This window comes from Exophiala aquamarina, assembly GCF_000709125.1.
Source record: "Exophiala aquamarina CBS 119918 chromosome Unknown aczIA-supercont1.10, whole genome shotgun sequence".
In the NCBI taxonomy this organism is placed as follows: Eukaryota; Fungi; Ascomycota; class Eurotiomycetes; order Chaetothyriales; family Herpotrichiellaceae; genus Exophiala; species Exophiala aquamarina.
Window position 1 is genome coordinate 549,202 of NW_013550578.1, and position 18,256 is coordinate 567,457.

General features: G+C 53.8%; 4 protein-coding genes across 4 annotated transcripts; all 4 read right to left on the reverse strand.

The window, feature by feature from the left end:
* Window positions 1–306: 306 nt before the first annotated feature.
* A1O9_09481 (uncharacterized protein) lies at window positions 307–1,844 on the reverse strand (the record flags this gene model as incomplete). The annotated part of the gene is made up of 2 exons (XM_013401451.1): window positions 307–1,481; window positions 1,529–1,844. The coding sequence occupies 2 exons, from the start codon at window positions 1,842–1,844 to the stop codon at window positions 307–309; spliced, it is 1,491 nt and encodes a 496-aa protein (XP_013256905.1).
* Window positions 1,845–3,093: 1,249 nt separating this feature from the next.
* A1O9_09482 (AGC protein kinase) lies at window positions 3,094–9,021 on the reverse strand (the record flags this gene model as incomplete). Its single annotated transcript, XM_013401452.1, has 1 exon — window positions 3,094–9,021. The coding sequence occupies one exon, from the start codon at window positions 9,019–9,021 to the stop codon at window positions 3,094–3,096; it is 5,928 nt and encodes a 1,975-aa protein (XP_013256906.1).
* A 4,986-nt stretch (window positions 9,022–14,007) lies between these two features.
* A1O9_09483 (uncharacterized protein) lies at window positions 14,008–15,291 on the reverse strand (the record flags this gene model as incomplete). Its single annotated transcript, XM_013401453.1, has 1 exon — window positions 14,008–15,291. The coding sequence occupies one exon, from the start codon at window positions 15,289–15,291 to the stop codon at window positions 14,008–14,010; it is 1,284 nt and encodes a 427-aa protein (XP_013256907.1).
* An 886-nt stretch (window positions 15,292–16,177) lies between these two features.
* A1O9_09484 (ubiquitin-conjugating enzyme E2 Z) lies at window positions 16,178–17,540 on the reverse strand (the record flags this gene model as incomplete). Its single annotated transcript, XM_013401454.1, has 2 exons — window positions 16,178–17,077; window positions 17,136–17,540. 2 exons carry the CDS (start codon window positions 17,538–17,540, stop codon window positions 16,178–16,180), a joined length of 1,305 nt encoding a protein of 434 aa, XP_013256908.1.
* Between the last annotated feature and the right edge of the window lie 716 nt (window positions 17,541–18,256).

Genomic DNA, 18,256 nt, shown 5'->3' on the forward strand with positions numbered 1-18,256 from the left:
GTTGATTTCGCAGAGCGGTATGGAATAGGACGGCGCCAAGGAGCGGGGTGGTGAATTGGTTGTATGTACAAAGTGCGTTGAGGACTGCGTGAGCGTTGGCGTCTCGACGGCCCAAAGTTCGCTCCTGGCAATAAATTCGAATGCCAACATGAAAAATTTCAGGACGAACGTTGATGTTGCAATATCCTCCAACCTTGATCAAAGCGCCATCTAAGCGAAGTGAAGCGCCGATTGGAGGCCAGCGACTCCAAACTCTCTCCTCGATCCTGGATGCATCAAGTCGTCGGGATGAATGCCACAGAATGTCTATCTCGATTTGACACTTTGAGGATTTCTAAAGAGATTCTTCGGGTCTCGTTTTGCCTTGATCTCTTGCAATCTAGGTAAATTGCCTCTCCAATACTGCTTCTGCGCATCCGGTAAAAGGGGATCCACGTAGCCTGGATAGCTGCCTTCCACCTTCGGATTATTGTCGAGAATCACTTGATTCAGCCCGTCCAAGAACCCGCGTTGTTGTTTGGTGAAGAAGCCGAGAAGATCAACGGCATAACTTTGTAAAAAGTAGATCGCGTCGCGGAATGCATACGCCGTGGCATCCTGTGCGACTTCATTGATCTTTCCTGCTTCGAGATCAAAGATGACAAACCAGGGTACACCGAGGAGTTCGAGATTGCCTGATGCTGCACCAAAGTATTGGAACATGGCGTCGATGCCTTCGTCCGTCATCAGCGTGCTCTCGTTGAATGCGAGTGATTTCGAATAAAAGTTGGTGGGAAGACCGCCGAGGAGATCGAGTCCCAACTCCGAGAGATCGTGACCGACGGCAATGGCCGCATCCACCACACGGATATTGTTGGCCGGTACATCGAGACCCGGGATGGCAGATTGGAGATCGAGGGCGCTAAATTCCTTCTCGCTGCCGAAGAAAAATCCGGTAATGATGGAACCAAAAGGGAACACAATGAATTGAGTGGAGATTTTCAAGGACAGCTTGGGGTCGGAAATGAGTTTCTGCCAGGCTTTGAAGGCCGATGCTTGGAGTTTTGCATCTCCCAGGGTGACATTATAAGTGTATGCAATCGCGTTTCCAGGAGCGGGATGGGTTCGCACGTGAAAATCGGTGACGATGCCGAATGAAGCTCCGGCACCGCGAATGGCAAAGTAAATGTCATCGTTCTGGGTGGAGGAAGCTGTGATGATGGAACCGTCCGCTAGGACGACCTCGGCGTCAATGATTTGATCGGTGGCGGCTCCGAATTGGCGCGAAATACGGCCAAGGCCACCAATGGTGTAATGCCCACCAACCCCGACCTGGGGGGCATCCCCGTGAGGGACCAGGCGATCGTATGCCAGTAGGAATTCGTTGACGTCCTCGAGATGGTTTCCCGGTCCGAGGTGTGCCGTGTTGTCGGAAGGATCAAAGGTAAGTTTGTTCAAGTATTTCGTGTCGACCACAACGGCCCCGTCATCCCCTCCAAGACCTACACCAAGTCAATATGGATCATTCTATCACAAGAGTCCGACCAACCGTAATTGCCAAAGGAATGCCCGCCGCTCCTTGCCTGGACGAAAACGTTGGCAGCGGCGGCACATTTGACGACCGCGCTGACCTGTTGAGCCGTTTCCGGATACGTCACGGCCACGGGTTCAGTATCGTAGGCCAGGTTGTATCTCTTGACGTCCAGAAGATCGAACAGGAATTTGTTCGAAAACGCAGCCTGACCGGACTTGCCATCGAGTGCCTTGACTATACAATCTTTCAAGGCCTGAGACTGGGCGAAAACAAAGATTTGGGGACACAAGAGGGTCCAGGTTACCGCAAGTAGGATGAACGAGGGAACCATATTGACATCCGGACTGAGGATGATCAACAAATAGCGAATGGAAAAGGGTCTGACTCAACACAACCGTAGGAGAATGAAGGGAAGGAAGAAGGCTCCCTAGAAACCTGAGAGCATAGGAATAAAGGGCTAGGTACCCTTGGATCATGGACAACGAAGTGACGGTCGATATTTCACTGTCAAGAGGGAGCAGATCAACGTCCTGCCAAGGAAGAAGGGTCGAAGGACGCGTGAGGCCCGCGGCCGCTCACACATTTCAGACACATCTCAGAGTCCAGAGCAATTTCAAGGGTCCTGCTATCAATACACTCTGGACGCCGTACAGGGTCAAACGAGGTGTTTGTAGGGATACTAATAGCATACATGCGCGAACCAATGGACTGCATAGAAGACGGAAGTAATTTACTCGGTGACCAGCGGGAGGCGAAAGGAAGGTGGAAGAAGGGAAAACAGGGAAATGTGTGGATGAGTTCAAGGAAGGAGCACAGGACTCAGCCACAAGAGCCACCAGCCTCGCGTGACTTGCCGCCTTGGCACCGTGGGTTAGTGTGGCCAATCGACTGCGGGGAAGGCACGAAGCAATTCATGGCAATTACAACTCGCCCCTCACCACCATGGAACGACTCATTGTTGGAGGATGGTAATGTATTCTGCTTGTAACCTCATTTCGAGCGGTCGGTACAGGCGACTGCGGACTCCGCAGCTCAGCTAAAAATTATGCACGTCAAGTTCTCACCACTAGAGACTCCTTCGAGTGCGCCCACCCAATTGTGTATGGGACCAAGATTTTCCACGACTTCCGACGGCTGGTGCTCCCCAGGATGATACCAAGCTCTCGACCATGCTCTTTCAGAAAATCTAGTCCTTCAACAGATGGTACACGAAGAGAATAGAAGCCACAATACATGCGTTTTCTATCGAAACCGATGATATGCAATCTCTTTCTTCCCAGTGACCGCACAAAGGAACCAAGTCGCATCTCCAGGGCACTTTTCTTCCATTACCTTCAAGCGGCTCGTCCGCTCATCTTCATACATTTCGACGCCACCTGCTTCGAGACAACAAAATAAGAGAAATTCCCCGGCCCGCCCGTGAGACTTTGAATGAACGCCAATGCTATTCCTGCCTCCAGCGCTTTGATCATGGACAAAAGAAATTCGGAGCTTGTCGTCGAAACAAATTCAGATAAAAAGTCAAGTATCGTAGTCATGTATACATTGGAACAAAAAGAAAAGGTTGAGACGTGGACAGGTTATGGTTTCGCCTGTCCTGCAGGGCTGCCTTGAGGCTTCGGAGTGGGTTCCTCTTCCAGGTTGATGGTTTTGGAAGGGACCGGGGTAAGCTCACTGTCCATGGCGATGTCAGTGACACTCGTTCCGGGTTTCTGGGGAAAGATGACGGGTGGTGTGATATGCCCCCGGCTGAGAGGCCGGTCTGGTGTTGTCTGCTCTGGATGTGAATGCTGTGAGGCCACCCGTTCGACGGTCTTCCGTGGTTGGATCGCGACCAAGACCGATTGAGGCGGCTCCTCGGGAATTTTGAGGCTCTCCATCCGTTCTTCCAGGATCTCAACCGACTTCCGCAGACTCTCTGAATCTGCCGTGTTGTCATTATTCATCGAGATGACACTCCCACGGCTGTTCGTCCGCATCATTTCGATCCCGAGCTTGGAAGTTGGTCTGGCACTTTTCCCGATGGGGGACCGAGCCCGCACTTGCGCGTCACCGAGTTCATCGTCTTCGTCGTCTCCTTCGTCCGCGGCACCGTTGAGGTTGTGTAGATTGATTTCTAGTTGCTCTCGCTTCTGTCTGACCGCCTCTGAGGAGCGCTGACGACGGGGAGTGCGTAGCCCAAACCCACTGGGTTCCTCGATGCTGGCACTCGGAGGCGCTGACTCGGTATGAACCAGGTGAGGGAATCCACTCTGAATGTAGGGTCGCCGACTCATCACTATGTCGTCAGAGATGCCCAGACCACTGTTGGCCCAGTCGTCGGTGGCTGCTCGGGAGACAATCACGGGGATCTCATCTGCTTTCAAAGATTCCATATCACTGAAAAACCCACCACTGCCAATGGAATCTTCACGACTCGAGCCCTTGTAGGAGGAGTCCGGCATGGTCGGCGCCAGGCTCGACGCCACCGAGCTGGGACTGTCCTGGGTCAGCAACCCATCGAGGCGACTAGTGATGGGCTGAATCTGCAACGGCATGGCCAATTTGAAGTCCTTCGGTGGCGGCTTCCATGAGCAGTACTTGCAGAGCATCTCGGTCAGCTTTTCCGTAGTGGGCGGCTTCTGCATTAATGTGTCAAAGTGGTGAACATCAGGAAGGTCTTTCAGGTACCCGGTGATGCACACGATCGGGGTGTTGGTATTGGCACTCTTGGTGTCGCGAATCATTCGAGCGGCATCCACCCCGCTTATGAGCGGAAGCTTGAACTCCATGAAGATGATATCGAACTTGATCTGGCTCACGGCAAGTCGGAGAGCATCTGGTCCATTGCTGGCGCTGACGGTGCGGCATCGGAGCTTTTCGAAAAGCCGTTCCATCACCATGCGAGAGACCGGATGATCTTCACAGATCAAAACATCGAGCGGGTGATAGGTCGGGCCGTCCGAGAAATTGATCTGGGACATTCTCCGTGAACTCTGTCTCCGACGCTGAACCTTGAGGATGGCCTTGGCTTGCGAGTTCTCGTTGTCCGACGACGACGGCGAAACATCCCGCACGAACAACTGGCTCTTGCGTTTGTGGTGGCCAGGCATAAACCCTTCACGAGCCGACTGCCCATCGCTTTCTTGAGAGCCGACCGTTTGAGATCTGGTGCGTCCATTGACACTGGACTGCCGGGAAGGCGGCCCCTGCATCTGCTTCGCGGGGGAAACGGCCGGTAACCGGTGGGGCTTGATCGGTGAAGCGGCAGCAGTACCGACGTGCTTGAGGGCATCATGAGGAATGTCGAAGAAACTGCCGGGGAGGAGAGAATTGCTTCCACTAGAGGATCCCGACGTCTTGCGCCGTTCATGATGCTGGGCGGTCGAGAATTGAACCAACAGCGGCGATGATGGTTGAGAGGGTCTGCTTGGAGACGAATTGCTCGTCGCCAGACTGGCGGGCGAGCCGGGCCGGTGGCCTTTGCTGATCGACAGGGCCCGCTTGACGGGCATGGGCATCATCGGACTGCCCTCAAGAGATGGCCCTGGAGACCCCATGGCTGGGCTGTTAGCCGCGGACATAGCCTGCGAGTGCGAGTACCCACGCGCTTGGGCCTGCATGGCCTCTTTGCGCATCTTCTCGACAATGTCCTTGTTGGCCTTTTCCAGCACGGGCAGATTTTTGAACGTGAAGTTACCAAAATCATCGGCGACGACCGGTTCACTCAGCCTCCGACTCCGAGAGTCGCGAGCGACGTGTGGAGGGATATGGAGGGGCATGAGCCCTCGCTTTGCCGACGCCGTCTGTGTCCGAGCTCGGAATAGTGCATCGTGAGGCCGGTTGGGGTAATCTGCACCATTGGGGGTGGGTCCCGAGGGAGAGATCTGATCCTCCAGCTCCTCGGGAAACGACGACAGTGTCGCTCCACGAGAGTCAAAGTATTCGGTGTCCTCTGGGTGTTCGGGTGCGGGGATAAACTGTGCTTCATCTTCGAGTAGGGTATCCCAGTTGATATCGGCAAACCAGGGGTGCGCCTGGATCTCCCGCCCTCCGGTGGGGTATCTCTCCTCGATGTTGGCTCCGAGTCGCTCACGAGGGTCGAGCTGAATGAGTTGATTAACCAAGTCTTTTGCCTCGACGCTGACTTCAAACTCGTCGTCCTCGGGCCAAGCAATCCGGCGATGGAGAATGTTGTCAAACACCTCTTCGGTGGTGTCGGCATTGAAAGGCGGGATGCCGTAGAGGAATTCGAACAAGATGCATCCGAGTGACCACCAATCACACATCTCATCTTGGGTTTGACCATTGATGGTCTCGGGGGCCAGATAGTCAGGGGTTCCCACAAAGCGACGTCCACTCTCGTCGGGGTCAAAGAGCTCTGTGGGAGGTGGCAGCATCTGTGAAGAGGCCGGAGGCGGAGGAGGGGCCTGTGAGATATTGCTCATGGATTGGGACAACGGAAAGAGGTCCGGGGAGTTACTACCTTGGCTATAAAGCTCCTCCTCGAACGCATGATTCCGGAGGTGGGATGTTGGTTCGGCACCGTCCTGCACACCCAGCTTTCTAAAGAGATTATGCAGATCGAAACTAGAGCCACTATCACTGCGATGCCCTGAGCTCTTAAAAGACAGTTCGCGACTCAGCGAACTCTCTCGATTCAAGCTAAAGTACGAAGGCTGGTCAAGCCCTCCTGCGAGTGCCGGCGTCATGAGCGGAGTGGGGGCCGGCGAGTGGGGGCCTTGATAGTCAAATGAAGCAGACCTGGAAGTGGGATTCGATCCATTCCCCGACGGCTGAGTGAAAGGGCCTTGCTTCAACAAATCAGGAGCGGGCTCGTCGGGTTGAATGAGGGCGCGTTTTTGGCGACCGATCAAGCCCATCCGTGAGAGTCCAAAGTCAGTGAGCTTGAGATGGCCCTTTGAATCGATTAAAAGATTGTCAGGCTTCAGATCACGGTGCACGATGCCTCGACTGTGCAGGTGTTCCACCCCGAGCACCACCTCGGCGATGTACTTTTTGGCCCAATCTTCGCTCAAGCCACCGAGAATTTTGACGAGGGAAGCGCAATCACCGCCGTTGAGAAATTCCATGACCAGGTACAGGTAGTCCTTGCTCGAAAAGGTCCAGTACAATTTGGCGACGAAATCGCTTTCACCCTGCCACATCATGATAGCACGTTCGGCTTTGACATTGGTAACTTGGTTCTTAGCGATCATGTCCGACTTTCGCAACACCTTGATGGCAAAGTACTCGCCGGTGGCCTTTTTCTTGGCCAGGTAGACGCTCCCGAAGGCGCCCCGACTGATCGGTTTGATGACTTCAAAGTCTTTGATCGAGGGAGGTTGAACACGTTGTTGAGGCTGACTAATGGAGCTGAGCCGTGGAGAAGACGGTGTGCGTATATCAGACGAATGCATCGACGACTGCCTCCTATGCAGTACCGGTACATGTGGCGGTGGCATATATTCCCCGGTGGTCAAGAGAGGTGAAACGATGGGGGATTGTGCGTTCTCCCCACTGGGGACTCGAGACTTGTTCATACGTAGTGGCGAGGGTGGCGGTGGAGGATACCGGCCCGGGGATTGCTGACGATGAGGCGATGAGGAGTTGAGACCGTGGAGATGCATGCTCCTTCGCTTTCTGTCGCGAGAATGTGCAGACCGACCGTGTTCGGAGATGGCGGGAGAATCAGCTCGCCAGTTGCTGGCCGACGGCAGACTGCTGTCGCTGTCATTACCGTCATCGATATACATCGACCGACGGTTCGATAACGGCTGAGGTTGCGTGATCAGATTGCTCTTGTGCGACTTCGGCGTCGGGCATTCGATGGGGCTGTTGGACCCCGTCGACACCGCTTGGGAGGAGGAACGTCGTTGGTCGGTGAGGGCAATGTGGGACAAGTCTCTCGAAGTTCTCAAGGCCGTGGCCATAGATCTAACACCGACGTATGGCATTGACCGTGTCGCCTCGGGTTCCAAGACCTCGGTCGAAGATTCGTCAGGTTTGATGGGGCTTTCAAGAATGTCTTCCAAATGGCCATCCATTTCGATCTCCGTCTCACTCTCCGTCTCACTTCCGCCGGACGACAGGTCCTCCCCGGCGGCCGCTCTTTCGGCTTTGATCAACGCTTCACTGATGCAAGCATCGACCTCTGCCATGTACTCTTGACGGATACGCTCCGAGTACTCGAGGATAAATTGTTGTCGGTGGACAGCTTCGACCTTGGCCCGTGCGAGTCTTTCGGTATCGGCGCTCAAAGCGGCCAGGCCCGGTTCATTCTCGAGACTGATGGGGGGCTGCCATTGATGAACTTGAGCGATCCTCGATTCAGACTGCGGTGACTGAGATAGGAATTCGTCTTCTGAGTTGGACTTGCTGTCTTTGATCGAGGGGGCATTGATTTCCAAGGCGGTGTCACAGAGATCCAAAATCAGTTCCACCAACCGCACTAGTGGTCGACGAACGACGAACGACCGAGCACGATTGTGACCCAGGCCTGCTGCCGATGGGCTCCTCGACCGGGCGGGACTTGCGGTATGGGATGCCGAGGCCGAAGACACAGCAGAGGACGTGGTTGGTGAAGGCCCGATGGGCTGGCCTTTATATTCCGGCAGGGGAGCCATGTTGGGTGAGCCCTCAGGTCCGATGCGGCCTTGACGAGCTTCAAAAGCGTCTAGAACCTTGACGATGGCATGGCGCTGTTCAGAGAGATTCTCCTGGACCATTTGAACGTCCATCTCCGCGCGATGTTCTTGAACGCACAAGTCGGAATGTTTTTCGAACCACCAAGGGATGATGGAGCGTTCGCATACTCGGCAGAGGACGGGGAGTGGAGGAGGGTGGTTTTCAGGGTCATTAGCCCCTGCTTCTGCTAATTCAGTGAGATATTTTGCCAAAATTTCAGCACCGACGCCGAGAGTTTCGACCAGCTTCTGGGGAAGGGCGATCTCGATGCGTACAGGCTCGGTGGCAGGTTGTAACATCCACATGGTATGGGTGCCACCACCTGAGCTTCGGTCATAGACCATGATTCCTTGACCTTCCAGGTCAAGCGTGGCGCGGCCAGCTTCGTCCAGGTTGACATTTTCCGGACCAGGCTTTTCACCATCTTCGATGGGGATCATCGGAGCCACGTCGGAGGAGGCGCCGACCTTGACGGCAAACTTGACGATGTGACTTTTGGAGTCATTGGATTTCAAGGCCTCGATGGCGGTGTCAAACACTGTTGGGTCGTCACTGATGAACTGTGAGATTTTCTGTCCTCGGACAGTGTTGAGTTCGGTTCCAACCATGTCGGTCCACGACGGGCTGACCCAACGAATGATGCCATCAAGGCTCAGATCGAGTATGATGTTCCTGGTCTGCTCCGCTGCCTCTTTCAAGTCTTGAGTTCCTTCTGAAATATCCTGACTGAACGACCTCTCCATGGCAGCTCGGGCCAAAGGTCCGGTTTGAATGGCATCGTGCTTTATGGCGGTAATTACCGGGGGTTCCAAGTAAGAGGCGGTAGAGCCATCCTGTGCCATTACTTCTGGTATCGAGGGGCCCGGGATACAGGTGTAGCGGCCAATGGTAGAGTGGTTGAGCTATTGCAGGACCGGCTGCGGTTCTCTAGGGCTTTTGACCCACCATTGGGGAGCCAAAAAGTTCCCGTGCTATCTTGACATTTTCCTCCGTTGCGAGACCCGAGTATCTTGTTGGGCTCGCAAGGGAGGCAGTTGGGGATGTCGACTGCAGAACAGAAGCAAGGGAGACTGTCAGGGTCGAGGAGGAGGGAGAGGGAAGAATGAAGTGGTGTGGCGTGGAGGTGGCGTGGCGGGCGTGACGCGAGGAGAAGCGTGATCCTTTGTTGAGAGAAGAAAGCTCACCACGACTAACAATCTACATGAGCGACGCGGATATTCTGGATACTCTGTATGATCTCAATGTAAACGAAAAAAGTTGTCGACCTGGGAAGCGAGTGGTTGTGTACAGAGAAGCGCAAGGTACGGGTGGTAGTGGTGGTATGTGGACGTGGACGAGTAAACGTGGACGGCGAGAGAGGGTCTGGCTTGTCTGTCTTTGACTCTTTGCTTGCCTGGCTGGTCAGGGATTAGAGGCAAGGCAAATAACAATTCTTGGGGGGGGGGACAAAAATTAGTTGGACAGGATGAAGCTGCAGGAGGAGCCGGAGCAAAAGAACTGGGGCCCGAGAAGTGCTCTTTAGGTAGACCGAGGGGGGCTTAGCTTGCGCCTGCTTAGGCTCGGGATCATAGGGCTTCTAGGGAACTCTAGGGTCTCTAGGGAGGGCCGCGAGCCAGTGGAATCAGCCGGACGGCCGTTGAGGTGCTCCCAGTGGCTCCCACCCGCGACAAACCCCAGTAATCAAAATACCAAGCACTGCAGCACAGGGCAGGTGGGGCAGCATACAAAAGGTGCTTTCAAAGCAGGAGCAATGGAGGGAGGGAAGGGGAAGTGAGATGTCAGGCCAGTTCTGTTCAGTCCGCGTCAATGCTCTTCAGGTCGTGGCCTGCCTCTCCTCTCCTCTTGGCCCCTCACGAGCTGCTGCAAGTGTTATAGCACTCCGTATGTACGGGGGTAATCAGCCAACAAACTACCAGGGACAACCCAGGCAGTCAGCATCGTGATCGCGAGGAGCAAAAGTCTCGAGATAACAACGGCCCCTCCTCTTTTGTACTTGGATCCTTCCCTCTTGTAGTCGCTTTTTTGGCTGCTGGCATACATTTATTCTGGGTTCACACCCCTTCCAGAGATGCAATGCTGGTGCACTCATTTTGTATCCGTATTGTTCCTATTAATTCACTCACTCACTCACTCGCTCACTGCTCTCGACCCTCCAAGCCCTGTCCGGCAATTCCCACCACTCCTTCGAGACAGGACAGCTCTACGAATGACAGTCAGGTATCCTGCTAGCCCTGTATTTCTATGTATTACCCTCCTCTCCCTACCTGCCAATGACCTCGCTCCTTGCAGCTCGGCACCTCAGGCATCGTCGAGAACAGAATAGAGCCAGAACGACACACTTTTCGGCTCTATTGCCTCCTCCAATACGATGCTGGTATGAGGGACAGTGACAGGGCCCTTCCTGCAACTTGCCATGGCCCATGCAGAGAAGGCTTGTCACTGCATCCATCCACCAATGCACCCTTACTTCTCCTTCAACCTATCCACTTTCCTACCAGTCATAACGCGCTTTCGGTGCCGGATTTCCAGGGCCTGACTCTCCCGCTTGGAATTGACGTATTGTCTCTTGGGTGTCCTCTAACAGAGTATGAGGTAGCTAGCAGCCTTCTTCCTCCTCGTGCTGGCATCTTTCAAGGTAGCATCCCTCCCGTCCACGCGAGTCACGGCCACGCCTTCTCCTCTCTCGGATAAGTTGGACTAAAATAAAAGGTGCCGAAATATTTTGAAAGTTCTTGCCGCATGATTTTTATGCCCAGGGGCGGAGAGAACGGTGCGGTTATCAAACCTTTTACGACTACTAAAGTGACCAGCACTATCAATTACACCCGTCATCACCTCTGCTCGTCTGGAACAACCTACTCCGGGTTCCTCAACAAGTAGACGCCATTGGTTGGGATGATCTACCGGTTTTCTGTCTTGTCGACAATTCACAATTCGGATTGACCATCCCATACCAGGGGCCGGATTTGCACAAATTGAACCCGTCAGCCCTGGGAAACAAGCAAGAGAGGGGCCCAAGGCCTGCCGCGTCGACAAGGGAGCGAAGGCACCACCATCCCAACCGTGCACACACCAGGGATCCGATTGCGCAAGGCCCGTGATCAGACATCGATGAAACAAGCCACCAGTAATTCATGATGGTCATAATATCCAATCAGCCACTGTATCGACGCTGAGAGGGCGGTTGTGTGATCATCCAGATTCGTCGTACTTGGAAACACACACAGCTCACTGTGTAAGCGCCTGCACAATCCAAAAGAAACAGCATGTTCCATCAATCCCCGCTGTCATGACCATTCCACCCATATTCGCGGGCGAGTCTGCCGCAGGGAAGTACAGCGAATGAATATATGTGCCCGTAGTCCCCCTGGCTTCAAACACACCCACCAACGAAATCAACCCTAAGCCATGTTTCTGGATGCATGATCCAAACCAAGACATTTCGAGCACAAACGAGTGAACTACGCCGTTCAGATACAGACTATCTCATTGTGCATTACCGGCGGAGGGGTCAGAAATCACTCCCAGAAACGAGATAGCACCAATCCTCGGTATGTGATGCATAAATCGTCATCGAGCTTGGGGTGTGACTACCCAGGAATTCTTTCTAGTGTCCTGGCTGTTCTATTCGTACAGTAGTGGTGGTGGTGCATCGTCCTCCCTGCACGGAGTACTCGGAGTGAGGAACAAACGCTGCCACTCAAACTCAGAATGAAATAACTCTAAACCGGAAACCCGTAAGTCCTTGGGATTGTTTATTCTACACTTTACACTTTGCGAGCAGCTGGCCCAAAAAGCAAAGTGCGTACTGATACAGCCACCGATGGGGGGAACCTGGGAGCGAAAGGTAGTTTGTAGAAAGAAAGAAGAGAAAGAAGAGAAAGCACCACCGACACCAGCAGAATCAGCTGACCCTGACCCGGCGTGACGGCCGAACCCAAAAAGAGGGCGCCAATCAACACGACACACTAATGCCCTCGGCCTCGGGACCCATGCCTGAAGCAACCCATACGACTACTGTACTCGTACACTACGACTATGGAGTTCTAACACCAAGAACCCCCAGCACTACCATTATGTACCACTCCCATTCCCATTCCCATTACCATTACCAACCAAAACCAAGGCCATACCGCCGTCTCGTCTCCTCGAGGACGGCTCTGCGTCTGCATCTGCATCTGCATCTACGAGATAGATACATACATGCAGACGTAAGGCCTCACCTGCTCCGTGAAGACGTTGCATGCATGCATGCATGTAGGAGAAGCTCGTGCTCATTCATTCTTTCCGGACGGCTGCTGCAGCCGCCTCGTCCCCATCATTACGACTCTGGACAGTATACTGCGCATCGCATCCACCCAGCGATCTGGCGCTCTTTCCCACCTACTTAAAGGATCTGGGTACCTGGGTGACGGCACATAGTAAGTGACGATCAGCCTGTCTGACATGGATGGACGAGTGCTTGGACGTTCCCAGACCCTTGGTCTCACGCACACACCGGGGGAGGGTAGTCCGGGGATAAAATGCCTGATAGTCCAATATATGTACCTGTAGAGATAGCCACATACCCGAGGTAGGGGTATCTACTATACGTGTCGACACGAACGATGAGACGAGATGCGCATTTGGACTGGCGGACTGGCGGACTGGTGGACTGGCGCGGATACACCATGCACTGATTATTATTCTTTTACACCAGAGGACTGTTGCTTTTCACGCAGCGAGGATGCACAGGTACAGGGAGACACATCCTTAATGTTGCGGGTAGATAGGTAATTAGCTACTCGTAGGCGTTCTATACCCGGGCACGTGCAGTACAGCCATCGCCATCCCCAAGATACCAATATACAATGGATTGGTCGAGTCGATTTCTCGAGCGCCCACCCCCATCCTCCTCCTTCTCCCATTGAATCAAAGAAATCGGGTTGGGTTATTCTTTTGGTTCGAATTTGTTTTGGGCGCTTTTCAAAGGCCCTTCCTCCTCGATCGCTCGACCACCGCCAGACCCGGGACATGCGAGCACTGTGTAGGGCAGATGTTTATACGATACATCAGTAACTGCCGAAGCATGGGATAGACCTGCAGGAAGCTAGGGATCCTGGGGACCTTCCAAGAATATTCCTCGTACTCGAGTGACCAAGCTAGCTATCTCCAGGTGGGAAGCGAGATGTCCTGTCTACTTGTACCCCGATACGGAGTACTCGTAGGAGGATAGGCTCTCTGGTCATAGGTAGACTCATTGCTTAACGACCTGCTTACGGAGGACTCGTACTCGTACTGCTAACCAGGTCCCTGGAGTCCCACCATGCTCCTCGTTGGTGGTGCATCAGAGAGGCATGGTCTTCACCAGACACGTCCACGTTCTTCAAGTTGGGTCTCTCGAACTTGGTTTGATCCCGGCTTCCACGCCTCTGAGGGGTCTGTTCTACTTCAAGGTCTAACGCGCGAGATCGCGATCATTGCACCTTCGGCGGCCTCGGATACCCTTTTGTGCCCGCTGCTGTCTACAGTATTGATCGGTAGGTGCTTTCCGCTTCTCCTGCCAATCCTGATAGACTCGTTCACGGTCGATATGCAAACGGCTCAAAGCAGAATTTCGGGTAGATCCCCCAAGTCCGTTCATTTCTCCTGCTGGAGGTTAAACGTTGGGTAGCGGTGATGCTGGATGTGCCCTAGCATGGCCTGTGTGCAAGGGGCCGCCTACCCAGATGCTGGATTTCAGCCTGATCTTGCCATTCGCCTTCACACCGTGAAGCAACCAGTCTTGCTGTGCGTTGCGCTGCGGCTGTGTCAGCCAGGCTGCTGCCCAATGCCCTGATTAAGTCGGTCTACTGTGCCTTCTTCTCCATTGAAGCCTTTCGCTTTTCTTCCGCCTCGTTGGCTTTGAACCACTTGACCGACCTAGCGAACCCTTCATCCACGCCGACGATCGGCCTGTACCCCGTCCGCCTCTTGAGCTTCTCGCAAGAATAGTACCGATGGATGCAGGTATATTTAACCGTCTGTCGGTTGAGCTTGCCCTTCCTCCCAGTCAGCCAATTGAATGTCTCGGCTGCGCCCCCGACGAACTCGGCCATCCCCGCCGGCAGGATCCAGAGCTTTTCGAGTTGGATGTCCCTGCCATAGCGGCTGTATAGATATCTGCTTGAGTCCCAGAAATAGGCAGGGCTGTTGTTCGTGACGTTGAAGGCCTCGCCGTCGACCTTTTCGAAATCCAAGATGGGTGCCTTGCCATCAAGTTGTCGCTGTCTCGTCGTGAGCAATGCTTGCGTCGCACACAGGAGACCATATACCACGTTGTGAACATACGTGTTGTCGAACAAGTTGTCGTTGGAGCCCAGCTGAATATGGAGTTGCCATGCTGGAGCCACGGCGGCGGTCTTGAGGATCCCTCCGCTGAAGCCCCCCAGGTCACCTTCGCCCACAATCCCCGCCGGTCTGACGGCGCAGGTCAACAGGTTTCCGAACTCGGGCTTGTTGTTGGCCGCCAGGACCAGCTTCTCTGCGTGCACCTTTGTTTCCGAATAATATTCCCTCGGGTTGGGACAGACGTAAGGGTAATTCTCGTCCGCATTGATCAAGTTAGCCTGCCCGTCGTGAACCACGCTAGCACTGCTGGTGTGTGTGAAGACTTTGCACGGTCCGCCCCAGTTTCCATGTTTTCCGCCCGCGACTTCCAACAATGTTTTGGTGCCCTCGATGTTGACCTTGTTGAGGAGTTCCGGCGCTGCTTCCCAGGAGGGAGATGCAGTATTGATCACAACGTCGGGCTTCACCTTCTTGAACACTTCAAGTAACGAATCTGCAGAGGTGATGTCTGCATCATGGTAGGTACAATTGGAGAATATGTTGCGAGTACACCGCAGGTCGAGGGCATGGACTTCGGTGTCGATCGTGGAAGGGTAGCGAGATCGCAGGCTCGGGAAGGACTCGGGGAGGAGCTGTTGGCGGCCTAGAGCATGTCCACTACTGTGACCGTTTGCTGTGGGTATATCCTCGTCCTCGGAGGGGAAGTTGAGAAGTTGGTCGACCAGCCTCGAGCCCAGAAAGCCACAGCCACCCACGACGAGGACTGTCCCGTACGAGTTCGGGGGAAGAGATTCTTCAGCCATCGAAAGAAGATTGTGTGAGATGTAGTACACTGTAGTTCCTGACCGCTGTTGGGATGTGAATGAGCAGGAGGTGGTGCGAATGCAACTGCAAGTACAATTCCGGTTCTTTTCTTTTCTTTCCTTTCTTCTTTGTTGGCGTGGTCCCCGGGTTTCTGGCGGTCTCGCAGTTTGGGATGCTTTGAAGGCGGTACCTGAAAAAAGGGGTCATTTCGGGGCTCGGAGGGGGTCATTCTTCAGTGGCGAGGTTCCAGTGCCGAGCAACTACGGCGGTCCATACCACTGACAGGTACAGTATCTCGTAAGGCACATGAGGTACGGAGTATACATATCGAACTACAGTAGGTGGTGAATGGTGGATGGTCATGGCATGCCATCACGCTCCCACCAGCTCCTTCGCAAAGGTGGCCTTCAAAAAGACAGGAGAGGACCCGTCCGGTACAGATGTCTTGTGTCGGTACGGAGTACATCTGTCAATGGAAACCTCCCGACATCTGTACACAGGTATCCACTTCTGGCAGCGCTACGATAAGATAAAAACGGCGTACTGGGTACAAACGACGAACAAAGGCACCTGTCCTCGATCGAAGCGCACGTGACTTCTAGTGTGAACCATGTGACGTCTTATTGCTTCCTTGTATGCCCTGCTGTCGGCAGACCAAAGTCTACGAGAGCTAAATTATTGGTCTTCTCCCCTTACGCCACGCCATTGCTCATGAATCAACGCCCATATGTCATGCTAGCTCGGTACTGTATGTCACTCACCCGCCGATTTGACCTGTTCAAATGCCACGAGTACCAAAACGCCCTGGACTCCCCGCTCAAATAGTTCCAGCCCGAATTAAAGCCTAGTCTGGTCGACAGCGTCATATCGTGGGGACGCCATGACTCAAAAGCCACCATCTTCGGTGGTTCGCTGAGCAGATCTTCGCAGTTGACGGTAGTATTTCTTCTTGTCGCTGTCCGATCCCCACAACAGCTTGCTGGCCTCTGGATGAACAATAGTTCGAGGGTCGTAAGGAGGCGACTCCTCTTCCAAGGCTTCCACAATGCATTCAATATGGTTTCGGATCTCGTCTGGTTTTTTGGGAAAGTAGCACACGACGCCATCTCTCGACACTCGGTGATGGTAGATTGGTGTTTCCACTTTGACCCGTGGTTGTTGGTCTGGGAAACGTGGGCTGATGCTGATCCGGACCTTGAAGACGCCACCATCGAGGTGAGTCATGGGCTTGCCAAAGTAAGTCATCATCCAAACGTATGGGTTGTGATCTTCCAGCTCCACCGACAGGTTATGACATTTCTTCTGCCTCAAATAGTCTCCAATCTGTTCAAATTGACGCTGCATACTGGCCGCCTTGGAAGACTCGCGTTTCTTCAGTGCGAGGCCCTCAACCGCCCACTTCTCCGTCTCCTCGTTGATGACTTGCTTGACGCGAACAAGACGTCGGCCCAGATCGCCATAACGGAATTTGCCGTCCATGGTGTTCCCACCACCTTCAAAGGGCATCTTCGTGAAATCTGAATTGTCTTTGTGCTTTGGGGTTTGATCTTCGATGGTGGACATGTAGGTTTCGTAGTACCAGAGAAAACGTCGCTTGAAGAGATCTCGGAATGGTTCAAACTTGAGTTTCATCTCGGCCTCGGCCTTCTCGTCGTGAACATCTTCCTCTTCATCTCCGGAAACCCATTTGGGGGAGTTGGCTGGTACCACCGAGCCATCGGCCTGGATGCCTAGAGCATCTTCGAGCTTTTGTAGGACCGCGATTCGGATTGTCTCATGCCGTATCTGCCTCCAATTAGCATGAACGTCACCTCGTCGTGTTTCAGATGGCTATGGGGTGTACCTTTGCACAGTAGAGTTCGTTCATCTTCTTATCTTCGGCGCCTTTGGCATTCTCATAGCCTGGCTCGTTCTCATATGGGTTGTTGGACATCAGGCTCTGGATGGACCATAGGATGGATTCCAGGCCTTGAGCAGAGGACCACTCTTCACCCGGACGCTCGCCATGCCAGGTGCCCAGGATTGAGAGGCAGACCTTCCCACCTGCATATATATTTGGGTTGAACCGTGTTCGGCCTTTGTTCGTCGTTCGAGCCTCGACCTTGGGGGGTTTGCTAGGGTATTCGGTGCCAAAGTTGATGGTGAATTCGAAGAAGCCATACTCGTAGGGCGTGCCGTGAGGACCAATGATTAGCGCCTTCACATGACGGACATCTTCTTCCTGGCACGCTACAGCAATGGCTGCCATTCTGTTAGCAACGTGTTGATCCCACGTCGTCAGCCCCAACTTACAAAGGTCACTCCCTTGCTGGATAGCAGAGATCTCCTAGCAAACAATGAGTGATCAGGGCATGTCAAGTGGGATGCGTTTGCAATGTGACCAATGCTTACTCTGTTGATCCTCAGGATTGTCTGGTTGGACATGATGTTGTTGGATGAGACAGTGGGTGACGAGAAGCATGAAAGTGCGTAGAAAGAAACCGAGGAGTTTCTAGATCATGCAAGCGTGGGGTTGTCAGAGACATGGCTAGAAATTCCTGGGACCCAAATGGAAGCAATTAATGAGGCTGTGGGTTGCACAGCGTTGATGTGCCAGTGAAGGACGCCTGCGCCTGCAGAAAGACAGCAGTTGCACTTGCACTCGCGCCTGCACTCGCGCTTGCACTCTGGAGTCACACCCACACCTGCACCTGCACTTTGGGGCCCGAGGAGGGGGAATGGGGGGGTGGGGGGGAGACGCCAGGCACGTGCCAGACCTTGTTAGCAGCAGGCGCCCGCCAGATGGTGCCTTTCTCAACCGGTGAATGGTCACGGCAGCCTGAATTCTCGGCTGCAAGAGTCGCGCAGTAAGGCTGAGAGGGAGAAGAGGAAAACGAACTGGTGGGCTCCTGTCAGGCACCACTCATGCATCATGAAGCCTTGAAGCCTTGAGTGGAGGCTATCGCATGTTTACAGTTCTGGCTC